We start from the raw sequence: 17,567 nt of genomic DNA, 5'->3' as shown, positions 1-17,567 counted from the left end.
ACTCCTGAAGCAAGGATTGACTTAACTGTAAAAACTAATTCTCATATTTCCAAGTAAGGAAGGAGCTTGTTTAGGGTACCCATTCTACATTGGCCATTTGTTCCTGATTCAGCCAGGTGAGAATGTGAAAAGATAAAATGGGGATCACTGTGACGCTGCACTAAAATACATCTATAGAATGCCTCAGATGGGTATACAAGGCACGCAAAGTGACAACTATACCTGCTAGTGTCACTGTGAGAATAATGAGGAGGTTTTAGACTTTATAATTAGGAGAAACAACCCCTTCTGTCTTTAGGAAAAGAATATATTACTGCCTAATTCCTTTTCCTAAAAGATAGGTGTAAGAGTCTGAAGTGAATGAGTAGTTGACAGCTTTGAGAACATTCTGTATTCAATTAGGCTGCCTTTTTTATTATAATTGTATTTTATTTGTCTCTATTCAGTCTCTTGGTTTGAGGAGCCACTGACAGTGTTAGCAGCCCTGTCCCTGGCCTCTTACACATGAACTTGGGTTGTAACCCAGCAGACCATTTTCCTGCCAGCCCCCAACAGATGTGCTGGAAAAAATAAACAAAATCCCTTTCTAGGAGGAAATGAATAGTGAGATGCACAATTCAAATACATTTGCTATTTTTAGAAGTGAGGAATGCTGTTACATTTCTCAGTTTTTGTGCTGAACTTGTAAGTTCCCAACTTCAATCTCACTCAGCCTGGTGGAGGTTCAAAGTGGAGAACAGTTTTACTCACTGGACTTCTTTTTTTTTTTTTTTTTTTTTAAAAAAAACACATTGTGACAAAATCTGTGTTAGTGTTCAGGAGCCCAGTCCCTGACTGAAGCCATCTGTAACCCCTTTGCTGTATGGGATTTAAGCAGTGCTGTGTATTTGTCCTGTATGTGGTGGGACAGGAGCCAGTGGCACTGGGATTGCTTTGGGACTGGGCTGGGTGTGTTCTGCTGCCCCATGCCCCTGCTCCTCCAGCTTTAATGGCAGCTGTGCAAACGCATCAGGATCCAGAGGAAGATGCTCACCCATTTAGCTGGAGCTGGTGCACACCACAGCAAAGGCTGGAGAGCCAGCAGGGCAGGGGATCCTGGCAGTGTCACAGCCTGGGGGACCCCAGGTGTGTGCAGGAGCACAAAAGGGTGTACAGGGCTCGGTCTGTAGCCCCCAGCAGGGGAAGGATGAGCCCAGGGGGTGCTCAGAGGGATGGGACAGAGCTGACACTAGAGCCCTGCCAGGGCCTGGAGGGGCTCCAGGAGAACTGGAGAGGGACTGGGGACAAGAGATGGAGGGACAGGACACAGGGAATGACTCCCACAGAAGACAGGGCTGGGTGGGATACTGGGAAGGAATTCTTGGCTGTCAGGGGAGGCCCTGGCACAGGGTGCCCAGAGAAGCTGTGGTTGCCCCATGCCTGTAAGGATTCAAGGCCAGAAAGTTTCTTTATTAGAATTTGCAGAATTTTTGAAATTAAGAGTGGCAAATGTTGCTGAATTACATTTTGGTTCGCAAATTTGCAGCTTACATTAACAGCAATGCTTCATTATTCCCTGTTTTCTATAATGAAAGTCTTAGTCATGACAAGATGCCTATAGATCACCTGGACTAAGCACTCTCAATAAAGCACAGTTGCAACCAAAGGTTTGTGAATTAATTGAGAAAATTGCAAATCAGGTAGTCAGTGAAATAATTCATTGTCACATCCAATCAATAAACTTTGTAAATCAACTCATTTAATTCAAAAAATGATCTATATAGATCAAGCGACCAATTAAACAATTAGCATACACTTTACAATTAATTAATTTAAGCATCAATCATGCAATTAAAACTCCAAATTCAAACTGCAGACTTTAGAAACACACTGCCACGTGCACCTCCAGCTTTACTGTATGGCTGGGGAAAGGCCTGAGTGCTGGTTTACAGTCAGGAAGAATACTTATTTTCAGGTCAATAATTTAAACTGAAGTAACAGTTGAAATAGATTTCAATGTTTGGAAATTATGATTAATACCTGTTTGGTAGCTATAAATAGTTGTTTCTCTCTGGGCTCTCATCTGTGGAAAGAAAGAGGCTCGGCTCTATATTTCTTTCACATTGTATCTGTTTCAACTTTCTGGTTTAGTTCTGCTTGTTGGTGTTTGTCAATTTGTAACTGCTTTTAGTGACTTAGGTACTTAGTAAAGGTAAGTTTTCTGCTAATCATTGCTACTGTGTTGGACAGATTTTTTTACTTTTCTCATAGTTCATTACCCTGCTTACCTGCCTGAGAGCACTCTCTGCTTTTCCAGCCTACGGACACTAAACTTTCACAGTTGTTTGATCTGTGAAAAATCACAGACCACCGCATGTTTGGCTTTAGCTCTGAAGTGTAGCTGTCATATAAAAAAATAAATTTTCACAAATGGAGAAAGATTACTTTCTGCTTTATGAAATCATGAAACTTTTATCAATTTAAGTGTGTTTTAATCGCTGTCAGGATTTGCTCGTAGAGCAGTTACAGACAAAGACTGCTTTGCTCTGAGGTTTGGGGTTTTCCATCACCACGGGGTTATGGCAGCAAGATGCGTTGGGACCTTTGGGGACGTGTTTGTGTCATCAGTGGCTTTTCAGAGCCTTGCAGCTGCAGGGTTTGGTCCTGCTCCCCGTGGCTGTGCTGACTGAAGGCGATCTCTGTGTTCCAGTGACAACGTCAGCGCCTACTGCCTGCACATTGCCGAGGACGACGGTGAGGTCGACACGGATTTTCCACCCTTGGACTCCAACGAGCCCATTCACAAGTTTGGCTTCAGCACCCTGGCCCTGGTGGAAAAGTACTCGTCCCCAGGGCTGGCGGCCAAGCAGTCGCTCTTCGTGCGCATGTGAGTACAGGCCTGGCCTGGGGACAGCGCCGGGGCCAGGCACTGCCTTCCTCCTCCTCTGCTTCCCTTCACCTGCCTCCAGCAGCACACGGGCCACACGTGGGGGTGGTGCTCTGCAGGGAAGTGATTTTATAGACAAATAGATGCAGTGTGGCTTAGTCACAGTGCCGTGGTTGAGAAGAGAAATGAGCAGTAACCAAGCACACCAGTTGGAACAGCACTGGACATTCCCCTCCCAAGTCCAGAAGAGTTTTGATGAGGGACATCGCGTCCACCCCTGAGACCTGAGCTATCTGACTTGTAGATCAAGAAGAATTTGCTATGTCCTTATCAGTGAAGTAGGGATATATACTGTGCTTGATCACTTCTGTTTTTCTTTACTTGTGAGTGAAAAATCTCTTAAGCCATCAGAAGGCCTTAATTACTAGAACAAAATGCCAGGAGCATAAGCCACTTCTTACTTGGGAAAAATATTTCATGTTTGGAGCTCTTGAAATGAAAATGCTAATAGGGTTTTCCTGGTTATTGGACATTACTTACATTTCTTAACACTACAGCTGCTTCTGGCTCTGAATAATCAGACATTTTTTTTTAATTCTGGCTTATTTAATTAGTTTTTATATTTTTTATTGTGTACTGTGTTTCTTAGTGATGTTCCAAAGCATCCTATAGAAAGCCATTGTCAGAAACTCCATGTGTATTCCCAAAGGCCACATTCACTTTGTTCCACTGCATTAGGGCACTGGGAAATAAAACATTCTGGGCCCAGTGTTCACAAGTAAGTTATTCAAGGCTGAGATACTGGGCCGTGCTACATGGAGGCCGTGGTGAGGAAGGGGAGGTCACTGTCAATAGACAACTCTGAATTGTTGCTGATTTCTCATCTGGAAGAAGTCCCCTTTCCCAGCCCCCTCACTGCCCCCAGTGCTGTGCTGGGAGCCTGAGCTGGGGCCTGTGTGCAGTGAGCAGCTGTGGGTCAGGGCTTGCAGGAGGTGGCACTGCCCTTCCTGTGGGAGCCCAGAGACCTCAGGGGTCCAGCCTAGCCAGCAAAGCTCTGCCTAGGGTCCAGCTGCAGGTCCTGCAGGAAAATGCAAAATCTTTTGGTTTACCATCATTTGTGCTGATGTGAGGAGCGTCCTTCTAAGCTTGGAAGGTGCTGCTGAGGAGATAGAGGACAGCTGCATCATAAGCAGTGCTCTTCTGAAGGGTCAGTTTGGTTCCAGTGTCCACATTTTAATTCTAAACGGCTTGTGATTACTGTGTAAATAGATAGGTTTAAATTAGAATTTTTAATGTGTGCCCTAGAATAAAGCATTACTTGATCACTTGATCAAAAGGTTATTACCTCTGGAAGTTTAAATGTGTGTGCCGTCTTTTTTAGGGATTTGTTGTAAATTCTATGTCTTCTTCCTCCCCTGTCACCTTACCAGTGCATGTAATTGTGGTTTTATATTTTGCATCTCTTTTTTTCTCCTCCTTGTGTTGAAGTATCTCAGCTGCTGCCATGTCAGCCTTGTGACTTGTAATGTTTATTAATACTGAATCACTGTTGAAAAATGTTGATGCTTGTGAGAAGCTCTGTGCTGGAGCCATGTCTCATCTCCGGTCTCCCCGTCCTGTTTGTCTGACGTTGTGCAGTTGCCGAGCTGAGCGCGGTGGAACCCCGCCAAGGACCCCGCTTCAGCAGGACATGTTTGAGCAGAAACAGTTTGCAGAACTTTATACACTTCAGCTCCTGCCAAGGCAAACTCTGAGCCACTTGAGTTAGTTATAAATACCCAGAGGTGGTGGCTGGAAGTAGCCCACAGTGCAGTTTATATTCCGAGCTGGATGTGGATGTCTTTGTGGCTGTACAGAGTAGTAAATAATTGAGTTTGATTAGGGAGAGGGACCTCATTATCCCCCCACCTGTGCCCAGCTGGTAGGGGAGGGTCGAAATGAAGCCATTAGCTGTCGCTCTTACTGGCATCTCAAAGAGCTCAAATACATCTGTGTCTTATTTTCTTTTCTGGCACAATCACTCGAGCAAGCTAAGCAGGCATGACCGAATTTGGCAAGTTCCAAGGACTCTGGCAAAGTTACACAAGGAGAAGACGGAGGGCAGTCATTCTGGCTGCTCACTGCCCATTAGTCTAGCGAGTTATGTTTTTGGAAGGTGGCTGCTGTGGAAAGCAGAGCTTTGTCCAACATCAGGCACGGCACTCGCACATGGCCCCACTCTCCTGTCGAGGGTGTTTGTCAGGAAGAGCCAAACAAAGCACCACATCCATGGAAATACAGACTTCTTGATGTAGTGAGGTCATACCTGAAAGGCTTAAAATAAATCTGAGCCATCATTAGGGTTTTTTCCCTTGGAAATTTTATTATTGGACCTTGGCACACTTGATCTAATGGTGTTTCAAGGAGTCATAGCTCAGCTGCCAGTTGGCACATGGAGGAAATTTGGCATCCAGTTCCTCTGCTCTGTAGCATTTTTTTTCTGTTTTGATATTGTACTTAAATTGCTTTGACTACTATATACAAATTTTCAAAGCAGCACCTCTGCCATACCCAATAGTTTGAGGTTTGAAACCCTTTTAAAATACCAGACTTGCATCATGCATTTGCAAATTCAGTTCAATGCCCTGAAATGTGTTTTTTTCTAGGACTCCAGCAGCACTCCCCAAAAGGCCCATTCCTGGGTCGTACATGGGGTGGATAATCTGCAAAGTACATTTTAGAATATTAATATAAAATTTAAGGCAGTTAATGTGGGTGCAAAATTAAGAATGTGGCTCCCAGGGTAGTGGAGAGGGAGGGGTAGGAGGGCACCAGAAAACTTGATCGAGGTCTAAGGACTGTTATAGTGGTGTCACAGTGCATCCAGTTAAACCAATGGTGCACAGAGCTATGTAAGGCCAACCTGAGATGCACAAAAGCAGGCCATTTAGGCTCAGAATAAAAGTTGTGGCTGGCATTAGTTAGTCTGGTTCCTATCACTGTGCACTTTATCTTAAAATTTACCCAGCTTAAGGTAAATCCATTGCATCAGCTGGGATTTTGAGTCTTAACTCGGACTTTGTGCTGATCAAGTGGAAATTGCTATTAGTCACTCCCAGTCACTTCCAGCCATGCCAGCTGGTTATGCAGTGAGCTTTAAGTGCTATAAATTCCACTTCTGGAAAATAAATTCCACTTCTGTGTTAAAAAAAATAATTAAAAATTTTAAAAATTGCTCCAGATTGGAAAGGGGCTTTTTGAAAAGTTCTCATTCAGAACAGAAACCTTTTGTCCTTCCAGTGTAGGTTGTTTTATTTTGTGGGAAAAGGGAAGACCCTGCCTGTTCCTGTGACACCTCAGCACCACGAGGAGAGCTCTTTGTAGCTTCTGTGTCTGCTGTTGTTTCCCTTCCCCTCTCCTGAACCTTGCCACCCTGGCTCCGGCGCAGAGGCTGTAAAAGAAGATGGAAAGCCAAGTTACTGCAGAATGATCACTATCATTAACATTCACGGGTGGTTCACTTATCATTCCTGACTGCACAGACATGGCAGCCGTTATGAAACGTCCACAGGTGTAGCACGATGATACATATTACATTGTGCCACAATGGATTTATGTATTCTGTAACAAAAGAAAAGTGTAATGAAAAAATACAGAAGGTAATCCTTTATTCCTCCACTGCACAATTTATCAGTAATGCCTGTGGATGATAAGTGCCAGGGATTTCCTTTGCTTGATTTAACCTTGTCACCCAGGTATGTTTTTGCAAAATGACAGAAAATACAAGCTAAGGAATTTCTTTGGCTTCCAATTTGCCAGCAGCAGTTTTAATTGATTGACCAGCATCTGCTTGTCTGTCCTATTTTCAGTGTGTTGACTTAAAATAAAGGTATCACACCTTAGCAGAGTGAGGTAAAACATGCTGTATGTGATTGCAATTAAGGATGTGCTGGGATGGGGCTGAGTGAGGACAGTCCATGGCCAGTGCAGGGCAAGCTGGGGAGTGCTCAGGTGAGGTGGGTGTGTGTTTCTCCAGCACAGCCTCCTGTGCTGTGGTCACACAAGGCAGGGTGTGGTGGGTTGGTGGTGCTCCAGAAGATCCTGTGCCAAGCCTGCCTTCAGGACACCCTGGCAGCACATCCAGTGACAGGACAAGGAGCAGTGGCCTTAAACTAAACCACAAGAAGTTCCACCTCAACGTGAGGAAGAACTTCTTTCCATGGAGTGTGGCAGAGCCCTGGAACAGCTGACTAGGGAGAGCCTGGAGTCTCCCTCTCTGGAGACATCCCAAACCCACCTGGACATGTTCCTGTGTCCCCTGCTCTGGGTGACCCTGCCTGGGCAGGTGAATGGATGGGGTGATCTCCAGAGGTCACTTCCCACTCTAGCTAATCTGTGATTCTACAGGGCTTCTCCTCTGGGCACAGGAAATGTGCTCTGACCCACTGGTATGGCCCCAGGATGACGACAGCAGCATTTTGGTCTGGGCTTAAATCCTCCCCCGGCTCAGATGTGCAGGGTTGCCGAGTGCTGTAGTGTTGCACTGAGGTTCTGTGGTGCCCTGTGAGAGGGGAGCCAGGGCAGGAAAGGGAGCAGCTGGACCAGGATGGGGGTTCAGCACCTCTGGCTCTGCTCCAGAGCAAATAGCCAAGAGTTTACAAAAGCAGGGTGTGCCCTGCGCCTCACCGCCCTGCCAAGCGCTCACTCACGGTTCGCACACTAAATATAGCAAAACACAGAGGCTTTCTTATTTTGCTTTGATCAGTAAAATAAACTTTTAAAGATTGTTCTGGGATGAGATCCAGCTTCTGAGGCAAAGAATGGCCGTGGCTCGGGCAGGGGTTAGTAATGGAGTGTCAGGGAAATCAGTCTGACAGTTCTCAGGCCAGCTGCTCAATGGAAAGAGTCGGCCGAGCCCACTCGGCCCGGAACACGAGCGGGATCGCAGCAGCCTGAGCTCTTTAGTAGCTGAAGTGTCAGGAACTGAGAGAAAATCTTCTGTTTCTGGGATGTTCCTGATCCGTGGGCGTGAGCAGCCCTGAGCTGGGGCCATCTGCTGATGGTCACTGTGCCCAGTGGGAAGGGGGCTGCAGGCCTGCTCTGATTGGGGTGAAAAATGTTGAAAAGCACTTTGTACTAAGGGTACAATTGTGACTCTGGTTGTTTTGGCCATGGCCGGTTTTGGAAGACTTCTGTTGCCTTTGCAATTTCTTTTTAACCTGGAGTATTTTTATTTATTTATTTAGGTTGGAGTTTTCTGGAAAATTCCTGTAGGTCTTGCAGAGCATTGTATGAATTACCTGGAGGCACCAGGTGTTGTGATGGCCTGGTCCAGCATGGAGGGCTTTTCATGTAGCACCTCAATGAGAAACCTTGCATTGTTTAAATTAAAGCACAAAGGTAGTTTCCTTTCAGTGATTATAACTGTAGAATAGATTTCTCCCTTTAAAGAATCCACTGAGTCTTGCTCATCAGGTTGGCTGGGACCAAAGCTGTGAGGCTTTTGGGAAGTGAGGGGCTGGCCAGGGCACTGCTGGGCGAAGGGCAGGTGTTGTGTTGTGGTTGTGCAGGTCATGGGGGTCCACGGCAGTTTCAGGGGAAATTTGCTCCTCAGTGAAGTGCTGGGGAACATCTCTGCTCATTGAAGGTGTTAGCCAGAGTCTCTGAGCCATGGGGCTGTTCCCAGGATGGCAGTGTCACCTGCAGACTGGTGGCTCTCCCTCCTTCAGCTCTGCTCCTGCTGCACTGAACACGTGGCAGAAACAGAGGGAAAAGTAGATGCACAAAAAGGTTGGGATTATTTGGTTTGAAGATGAGTAAGATAGAGTTATAAATAATAAATGGTCTGGAGAACATAAATTTGGGGCTTTTAGGCAGTTTCATTTTGCCAGGAACAAAGGGAATTGAAAATGAAATTCAGATGAGACCAATGCACAACCAAGGAGCGGGAATCTTACTCCAGGGAGGGGGGAATGTCCTGAGCCCAGGCTTGGCTGCTGGTCCCAAGAGCACGAGGGGCCTGCAGGACCTTGAACTGTGACCAGCACGTGCCCAGGCAGGGGGTTCCTGGCCCCATATCACGCTGCAGTGAGCACCCTGAGCACAGCAGTGATGGTGAGGGCTCCATCCCAGCTGGGTCACGGCGTGGGCTGGGGATGCCACATCTGACGTGTCCTGAGCTCCAACCTCTAGTCCAGCGTTTGTGTTTCAAAGTGACATGTAATATGGGCTTGTTTTTCAGGATGTACTTGTGTTGCTTGGATTGCTTTTGCCTGCCAGTTGCTTTTAAAAATATTCCAGCTGTGATGTTCATATAAAGCTGTACTCCCTGATTAAAATTCCTGGTTGCCAGATACAAGGCTCCTCCTCCTGCCCAAATAGCTTTGCAAACCAGTTTTTTCCATGCAGAGCAATCTCTCCGGTGGGAGCCTTCAGCTCTTGGATTTCCCTGGAACTGTCTGCAGTGACATCTACTGACATGAGCCGAGACTGACTGTGAGGGCTAAGGGGCAAAATTTACTGATGTGCTCATTCAGAGTCTCTTCTATTATATTGTCATCTTCTCTGCTACACCAGGGCTGCCCCTCTCGGTGTTTGGCAGCAATATCCCCCACAGCTGCCCATGCTCTTTGCAGTTCTTCCCCTGTGTGGCCTCTCCCATGGATGATGCCCAGGACAAGCACCCACTGCCTTGGATCTTTCTGGGAGATTTTGTGCCATTGTGTTCACAAACACGTGTCCAAAGAAACCCCTTTAGGTTGGAAATACTGCATGGAAGTAATACCTCGATAGTGCTGCAAAGCTGCTGTCACTGAGGGGTGTTCTGCCACTTGTCACTGACGGCTTTCCCATGTGGGACACGGGTGAAAATGCCACTGCAAACTGCTTCCCTGTTGTGTGCTGCAAAACACCCCCCCACACAAGCTGAGGAGCCCCCCAGGCACATTGGCTCATTTTTCTTTTCTAATGCTGAGCATCAAGCAATCCAAAATAACAATAAATGAGGAAAATCCTTACACCCCTTGCCTTGAATGTCAATCCATTTTGGCTGGTTTTGTCTCTGCCTTGCTAAGGCAGTTTGCTTGGTTTCTCCTTTAACTTCCCTTCACAGCCCAACTTTGTTAACCGTGTGCCTAACGAGTGCTTTGCTTGAAGCTAACGAGGGCTGCGGGGAGCTGCCAGTGATGATTGTTTTGTAAAACTGCATGTGCATCTGTCTTGCAGAAATGCTGCTCATGGATTCTCACTTATTCAGGTGGACAGTATGAAGGTCACCATGAAGGATATCTTACAAAAGGCCTTAAAGAGAAGGAAGGGATCACAGAGAGGCTCAGGTGGGTTATTTATCGTACTTTCTAGAGGGCAGGGTGTTTTCTCCATGAGTATATTTTATATCTCTTTTTAACTGTTGTGAACGTTGCTCAGATTTGGGGGATTGTGTCCCAGCCCCACTCACAGCAGTTCTGTGCACAGGTCTGTGTTCTCCATGCTGGCACAAAGCTGACAGTGCAGGAGCTGCATAATGTTTGCTGCAGAGCAGTATATCCATTCCTGCAAATATTTATTTATGATAACAAAGCCATTTGCATTCAAGACCAGTTCATGGTAATTTGGGATGATGGGTAGAAGTACAGCAAGTCCAGCCCATGATAGAGTTTGCAAATATACTTTTAACTTATGTAAGAAAATTATGCTTAGTGCGATTTTAAATAATTTCAAGGATTCATTGTTACTTGTAGTGAAAAAGAAAAATTTACTTTCTGCAATGTTATCAAAATAGTGCTGTTATAGTTAAAGCATATGAACACTTAAAAAGGGAAAATGTACAATGCTTGTATTTCTATTTTAAACAATGTTTTTCTGGGGGGTAGATGTGCATTCACATATATGTTAGTGTATATATTTCAGAAGCATAAGGCTGAGAGATCTTTCCAGCAACAAGAAATAATTACTGAGAGAAATTGCACTGAGTCTTGTCACGCAACAAAGGAACTTTAATATAAACCCATCTATATAGTAGGAAAGATAAGGATCTTGTCTTTGTAAATGAATGAAACCTCCTTATACACCCTCAGTTTTAACTATGGGAAAAGAAAATAAACCCTGTTCTCCTTAGAAAAAGTAGTTCAGTGCAGTTTTTAAATGTGTGTATAATCTGTCATGGATTTAATTAGCTATCTTCAGATGAGAGCTGAAGTTTTAATAAAAGTTAGAAGAGATAACACAGTGAAGGACACGGATGAGCTGTCTCAAGGCCATATTCCAAGGGAACGATAAGAGCTGTAAAAAATGGCAGAGAAGAGCAATTGAATGGAGCAATGAAAATCTGATTCTCGTAAAAAAAAAAAAAGCGGGGGGGGTTGGTGGGGTGGTGGTGGAGAGGAGCAGTGCTGGGGGTGGAGAGGAGCCCCGCCAGTCTGCAGCAATTTGGAGGGTGGCCAGGAGCCATCACTCACCCCGGGCTGCGGCGCCTCCGTCCAGATGTGCCAGCGGCACGTCCCGGCCCTTGCCAGCTGACTGCGCCGTGTGATAACCAGCTCTCTGGATGCCCATCACTGGCCGCAGAGATAGAATTAAATGATGATGATCTTCCCACAAGTTGGGAGAGGAAACAATGCATATAAATCTTGATTTCATCTCAGCGTGAGAAGTCTTTATCCATCATCACTCATAATGAACAAGTCGTTAGCGGCGATGAATGGTGTTGGGGTTTTTTCAAACACCTCTTTTGTTCACTTTTTGGGTGACTTTTATTTATTTCCTGGGGTCAGATTTCCTTTCCCTGAAGGGAGGTTGCTAAAGGATTCACTTAGCTCGGTCTTTAAACTGCTTCCCCCTTCGTGTAACAGATGTTATATTCTTTGTCCATTTGAAATTTGATTCTGCTTTGACTTTGTTTCTTTTGCTCAGTAGTTTAGAAAAGGAATGGACCTGGCATTTGTTCCTTCAGCTAATACATTCACTTCCGCTGCCTTGGCCCTCCTGCTCAGAATCCTTTGCAGGAACAGGGTATATAGTGGTTCAAAAAAAAAAATATCCAAACCTTTCCTTATTCCCAATTACATTCCTCTCCCAAAAAGTTGCTTATCAGGCTTTGTGGGTGTGGGAGGGCTTAGGAGGGTCTTGCTGTCATCTTTAAAGCAGCAGCAGCAATTGTAGCTGTGTGCACAGAGGGGACCCTCTGGATCCAGACAGGCCATGCTAGTCCCATCTGCCACGGGCTGGGAATCCTGTGAGGGCAGGGAGAACCCAGGATGCCACCACAGTGGGCACAGAGCAGGGGAGCAGGAGTAGGAAAAAATTTTGCCATCATTCCTCATCTAGCAGATCCCTCATCATTGGAGAGGATGTGCCTCTGTCACTGTCAGATGCAGGGATAAATGGAATTGCAGATCAGAGCATTAGCACAGCACGGGCCTGGACCAGGGTCCTTCAGGTCATTCTTAACCAATGGATTAGGATGTCAAAGTTCTGAATAAAAGATAAGATATAATTTAGGAGAAGCATTTCTCCTCATTCAGCAATGTTTCCTTTACAGCTGATTGGTCTGATTTTAAAAAGGTTGTTACCAAAAATAGACTGTGTTTATTTAAAGTTTTTGGAATAATTTAATAAAACTGAAATGCCTGTGAGCTTTTCTGCCTGTCTTCAATGGGCCTCCAGATCAGCCTTTGCAGGAGAGATGAATTTACTACATTACAGCTTATACTGTTTTCCAGTACTGGTAGAAGCAGTTGCTTACTGATCTATTTTCACCACTGACAGGATATTTTCCAGAGTGGTCCTAAATTGGTAGGAAAATGCAAACCTGGGTTGGCTACTTTGGGTGAGGAAAATTTGAGGAATTCCTGTGGTACAGTTGGGAAGGGTTTGTTCATCATGACCAGGGCTGAGACATGAGACCGGTTTTCTCTAAATATTTTGTTCAGCCAGTAAAAATTATTTGTTGCAGCAAAATACTGGTCAGTAGGAGACAGAAGTAGGCTACAACCTTTGCTTCATAGAAAGAGGCCTGAAAAAACAGAAGCAATATTCTGATTGTGCCTAGCTCTATTTAGATAAAATTATTGCAAATAGTTCAAACTATTTTACCTTCCCTGCAATTCTTCTTTCTCAGTGTCTCAAGGCTTTTGACATATGAACTCTGACCATTTTACAATAATAACATTTGAGCCAGTCAGGGGGAAGTGCAGGTGCTGAAATAACTGGATGTGTTGCAGCTGAGAGAGCCGTGGCCCTGAGTCCCTTCCTAGAGGATGTGGTTGTCCTGCAGCAGGACTGTGGGACCTGCTGACCTGTGCCACCACAGGGGGGTTAATGGGAATGCTGGATCATCTCCTGCCACGTGCCCAAAGAACCAACAGGGAGAAGGGCAAGGGAATGGCTGCAAGTTAGGAAGAAGCCTGCATATACCAGTCAGGGCTGCATACTGGAGAAGATAAATCTGCAGAGGAAATTGTTGAGGCAGATGTTTAATTAGTTGGAGCCAGGCTGGATAAATCAGGATAGGAGCTGTCCATGCAGCTATGCTGGTGTGCCTTCCCCTCCTCTGGGCTGGTGTCACTGGCTTCAAAAACAAGCTGCTCTTTTTGCTGAGGAAAGAAGCAGCAGAGAGTCGTACAACCTCTGGCTTACTGTAATGGATTCCCCTGTGTACACTCATAAAATAGAAAATGTAATTGATGTTTTCTTAGGGTAATGAAAACTAACGAAGTCGAATACTTTATCATCAATTTGTTTAACCTATTGCGTGCTCAGCAGCGTGTATTGCACAGGCATATTTTATGGGAGGGCTGGAAATAAAACACTGCAGTTGTGGGATGAGCTGCTAGGGGAGACTGGTCTAATCCAGGATGGAGCACCTTGAGGGGGCTTAGGGGCACTGCTCATGCAGGAGAGTTTTCTGAAAATAGCCCAAATGGGAGAGAAAGAGCCCAAGGATGGGTGATGCCCCAGCCACAGAGCTGGGAGCTCCATCAGTGCCACAGGGATCTGGCTGGGCACAGCATGGGCCTGGCACTGCTCAAGCACTGGGATAACGAGAACCCTGGTGTCCAGAGGTGCTTTAAGGGTTGTTTTGTATAATCCTGCCATGCCTACATCTCCTTTCTTTAAGCATTCAGCAGCTGATGGTGTAAATATAAAATCTCTGCAGTGTGGCAGATCTGCAGAAAAGAACTCACATGCTGGAGACTGGGAGCATAAGAGCTTCCTGTTCTCCTTGAATTTATCAGTAAAAATGTCAGATACCATGCTGTCTGGATTTTGAGCAGCTCTAATAACTGAGTCCTGAAAAGTTGTTTTAGAAGGTGAGATTTGGGTGTTTTAGTACTTGGGATAATTCTGCTCCCCAGAGATCAGCAACAGCCTTAACATTCACTTCTGGAGCAGGTAGCTGTTGGGCATGCTTGAAAATCCCACCCTCGGGCTTGGCAGAGGAAGTTTTGTAACTCGTACAGATCATGTTGCAGAACTGTAAAACACCATTACCCCTAGAACTTAATCTGCTGTACTGGGAAATGATTTTCCTGCTCAGTCAGTCTGGTGTGTGTTTCTGCTGGTCTTACTTTCACCAATACTCATATGTTACCCCATTAACATGTAAGAAATTTGGGTTGTGGTAGACGTGCACTTTAAAATCTGCTTTTTTAGGGAGGCTCAGTGGGACCAAGGCAGGCACAGTTCTTCCAAGGTGGAAGGCACAGCCCATGCTCTGATCCCATGGCTCAGCTGAGGCTGACAGCAGCCCACAGTGTGCAGCAGGCAAGGAGATCTTTTCAGGCTTTTTATATCTGCATCAAAGCCTGCACTCAATATTCCCTATAAAATACGTTTGCATGGATTATGATTTTAAGAACATAAGAAAGATGGTGACTTCATCCTTGATACTTCATGTATCTTGATGCCATGGTGATTCTCAAATTAAATATGTGCAGGAACTATATGTACACTTGGAAGTTATCTCCCTGCCTGTGAGCTGTCTCATTCCTGCTGCTCTTCAACAAACACATTCCCTGGGATGCCAGTTGCCTTCTCCTCCAGAGCTCGGCTGAATGGACTATAAATACTAATGTAAAGTAAATAACAATGCAGGGAGGATGTGTGCAGAGGCTTTGTTTTCAAACAAATTAAGCATTGATGTCAGTATATAAAAACCAAATGTTCTTAGAAGGAGATGAGAGACAAAACTAAACAACATAAAATGCTGAAATGTTGGAATAATCCTGCCTGTTCCTGGTCTGTGTCAGCCTCTCTTCATCTAAAATTTCTAGTGAACAGAGAAGTCTCCTCTGATTAATCTTGTCTGATTTCAAGTAGAAATTCTTTGCAGGGTGAACATGCTACTGATTATTATTTAATAGCTGCCTCCGACTGCAAACAGCCCCCGACCAGAAAGGCTCAGTCCTTTTAAGAACAAAATGCTCTACAAGTTTAATTGTTATAAACAAAACCTTCTGCCAACATTGCACAGACATGACCTGTATTTTCCGTAGGTTAGAGGGAGAGTTATTAGCTCAGTGTTCTGTGAGTTTGGAGAAAGATTAATACTTTTTCGATAAATGAAAACAGCTGCTTTGCAATAACATTCAAGTCCCTAACAGCTGTCAACCAGTGCTTTTTGCATTCTTTAAAATGTGTAAAGTGACCAAAAATAGTTTAAAATAATCTTCCTGGTCTGTTTAAGTGTATTATTTCACTGCCACAGGAAGCTCAATAATAAGAAAAGAGAAAGATTCAAGAAACAGGCATAGAACTTAAAGATAAAAGTCTCCATATCATATTTTAGTCTCTCCACCAGAATCAGAGGAATTACAGCTGCCAAGGCCAGGGAAAAGAGCCTGTTCCATCCCCTGGTACCTGGGAGCACAGTCTGTTACAGACCCAGCTTTTGTTGTGGTTGATTATTCCCATGTTTTAGATTTGTTCACACAGAGTTTTGGTTACCCCTCGAAACCTGGAGACTCTCAGATAAAAAGTTCTGCTTGGGGTTCATCTTTGTTTGAGGAGAAACTGGGGAGGAGAGATCTGAGTTGTGTTTGAAAATCCTGTTTCTGACATGTCAGAGTCAGCACCACATTTCATGTCAAATTTCCTTACTTAAATGTTCTAAAACAGCTGCTAGAGGAGCTGTGGGCCTTGCTGGGGTTTTTCTTCCTCACCCTACCTTGCTGGCAGGAGAGCAGGACAAAAAAATGTCTATAAAGGGAGGTGTGTAAGTATTTTGGTTGCACATATATGTATTTATTCATACATTTTGAAATAGGAAGAATTTAAAAGATAAAATAAACTGTAAAGCTAAAGCCCTGTGATTAAAGCACTTCTAACAGATGAACTACAATTAGAATAAACTGTCATTAAAGTTTGATACTGTCATGGAATGATGGTAACGGAGGAGTTTAAATTTAAAAGTAAATATGTTCGAGTAGGCGATGCATATGTTTGCTCTGACTCTTTCTGGGATGGAAGCCCCAGCATCTGTGACAGTGAAAAGCCAATTAATTTGTATTTCCTTGTGTTCACACTCGTGCTTTTCTGCTTAATGGTAGTTGTGAGTTCCTCTGGCTCCGGGTGCTCTGTTTTGGCTCATTACAGCAGCCCTGCAGAGCCTGCTGGCCGGGCTATGAATGGCTCTGCCTGGAAACTCCTTAGTGATGCTGGTCCCCGCACTGTCCCCACGCTGTCCTGCACTGTCCCCACACTGTCCCCACGCTGTCCTGCACTGTCCCTGCACTGTCCCCACACTGTCCCCACGCTGTCCTGCACTGTCCCTGCACTGTCCCCACACTGTCCCCACGCTGTCCTGCACTGTCCCCACACTGTCCCCACACTGTCCCCACGCTGTCCTGCACTGTCCCCGCACTGTGCCCACACTGTCCCCACGCTGTCCTGCACTGTCCCCGCACTGTGCCCACACTGTCCCCATGCTGTCTCCACGCTGTCCCCATGCTGTTCTGCACTGTCCCCACACTGTCTCCACGCTGTCCTGCACTGTCCCCCTGTGCTGGGTCGGGTGCTGCCCAGCTCCTGCAGGTCAGGGCTCTCTGCACCCTGCTCAACAACCTGTGCCCCCATTCCCAGAGCTGTGCCCCCAATCCCAGAGCTGTGCCCCCAATCCCAGAGCTGTGCCCCCATTCCCAGAGCTGTGCCAGCATTCCCAGAGCTGTGCCAGCATTCCCAGAGCTGTGCTGGGCTCCCCTCAGCACCCCAGCCAGGAGCTGATGGGGAAGGGGAAGCTCTCCCTGCCTGTTTTTGTGGGACATTCCCTGCAGCAGGGTGGGTAAGCAGGGCGAGCTCCTCTGTGCTGAGAGGGGAGATGGAACTGCTGGGAATGGTTTCCTTCTGCCTCCAGACCTGGCTCTGCAGTGAGGATGATTTATGCCTCGTGCCCTTTCTCTCTCCCCAGCCTGGTGACGCTGAGCAGACCCCGCGTGCTGGGCCGGGGATGTCGGTGTACGTGGAACAGCCCATCGGGAATAAAGCTTGGGAATAGTGGGTCAGAAGAGCAGTGGCCAGTTAGCCCTGGGCTGGTGAGGGGCTGGGTTAAGGTCAGCCTGCATGGGTGAAAAGAATTTTCATGTCTGGCCTCTGAGATGAAAGTGAAATATTGAAAAGGGTCTGCTTTGGACCTGTTGGTATTGAATTCATCTGGTTACTGGTTCTTCTGGGTTGGTCATAATGCTGTAATTTATGTGACATTTTAAACTGTACAGCTCAGTGTTTG

The 17,567-nt window shown here is 45.7% G+C and overlaps 1 protein-coding gene across 3 annotated transcripts in view; it reads left to right on the top strand.

The window, feature by feature from the left end:
* Positions 1-17,567, top strand: part of MAPKAP1 (MAPK associated protein 1) — an 81,476-nt gene that overhangs the window by 35,691 nt on the left and 28,218 nt on the right. For all 3 annotated transcript variants that reach the window (XM_086858514.1, XM_086858515.1, XM_086858513.1), the window contains exons 6-7: positions 2,690-2,866; positions 10,070-10,179. In XM_086858514.1, coding sequence (XP_086714640.1) covers positions 2,690-2,866; positions 10,070-10,179 — 287 coding nt within the window. The remainder of the gene's footprint in view (positions 1-2,689; positions 2,867-10,069; positions 10,180-17,567) is intronic.

The sequence above is a fragment of the Cyanistes caeruleus genome, chromosome 20 (assembly GCF_971803275.1).
Source record: "Cyanistes caeruleus chromosome 20, bCyaCae1.hap1.1, whole genome shotgun sequence".
Lineage (NCBI taxonomy): Eukaryota > Metazoa > Chordata > Aves > Passeriformes > Paridae > Cyanistes > Cyanistes caeruleus.
Note: the sequence above shows the minus strand (reverse complement) of the source record. Positions and strands in the feature narration are given on the sequence as shown.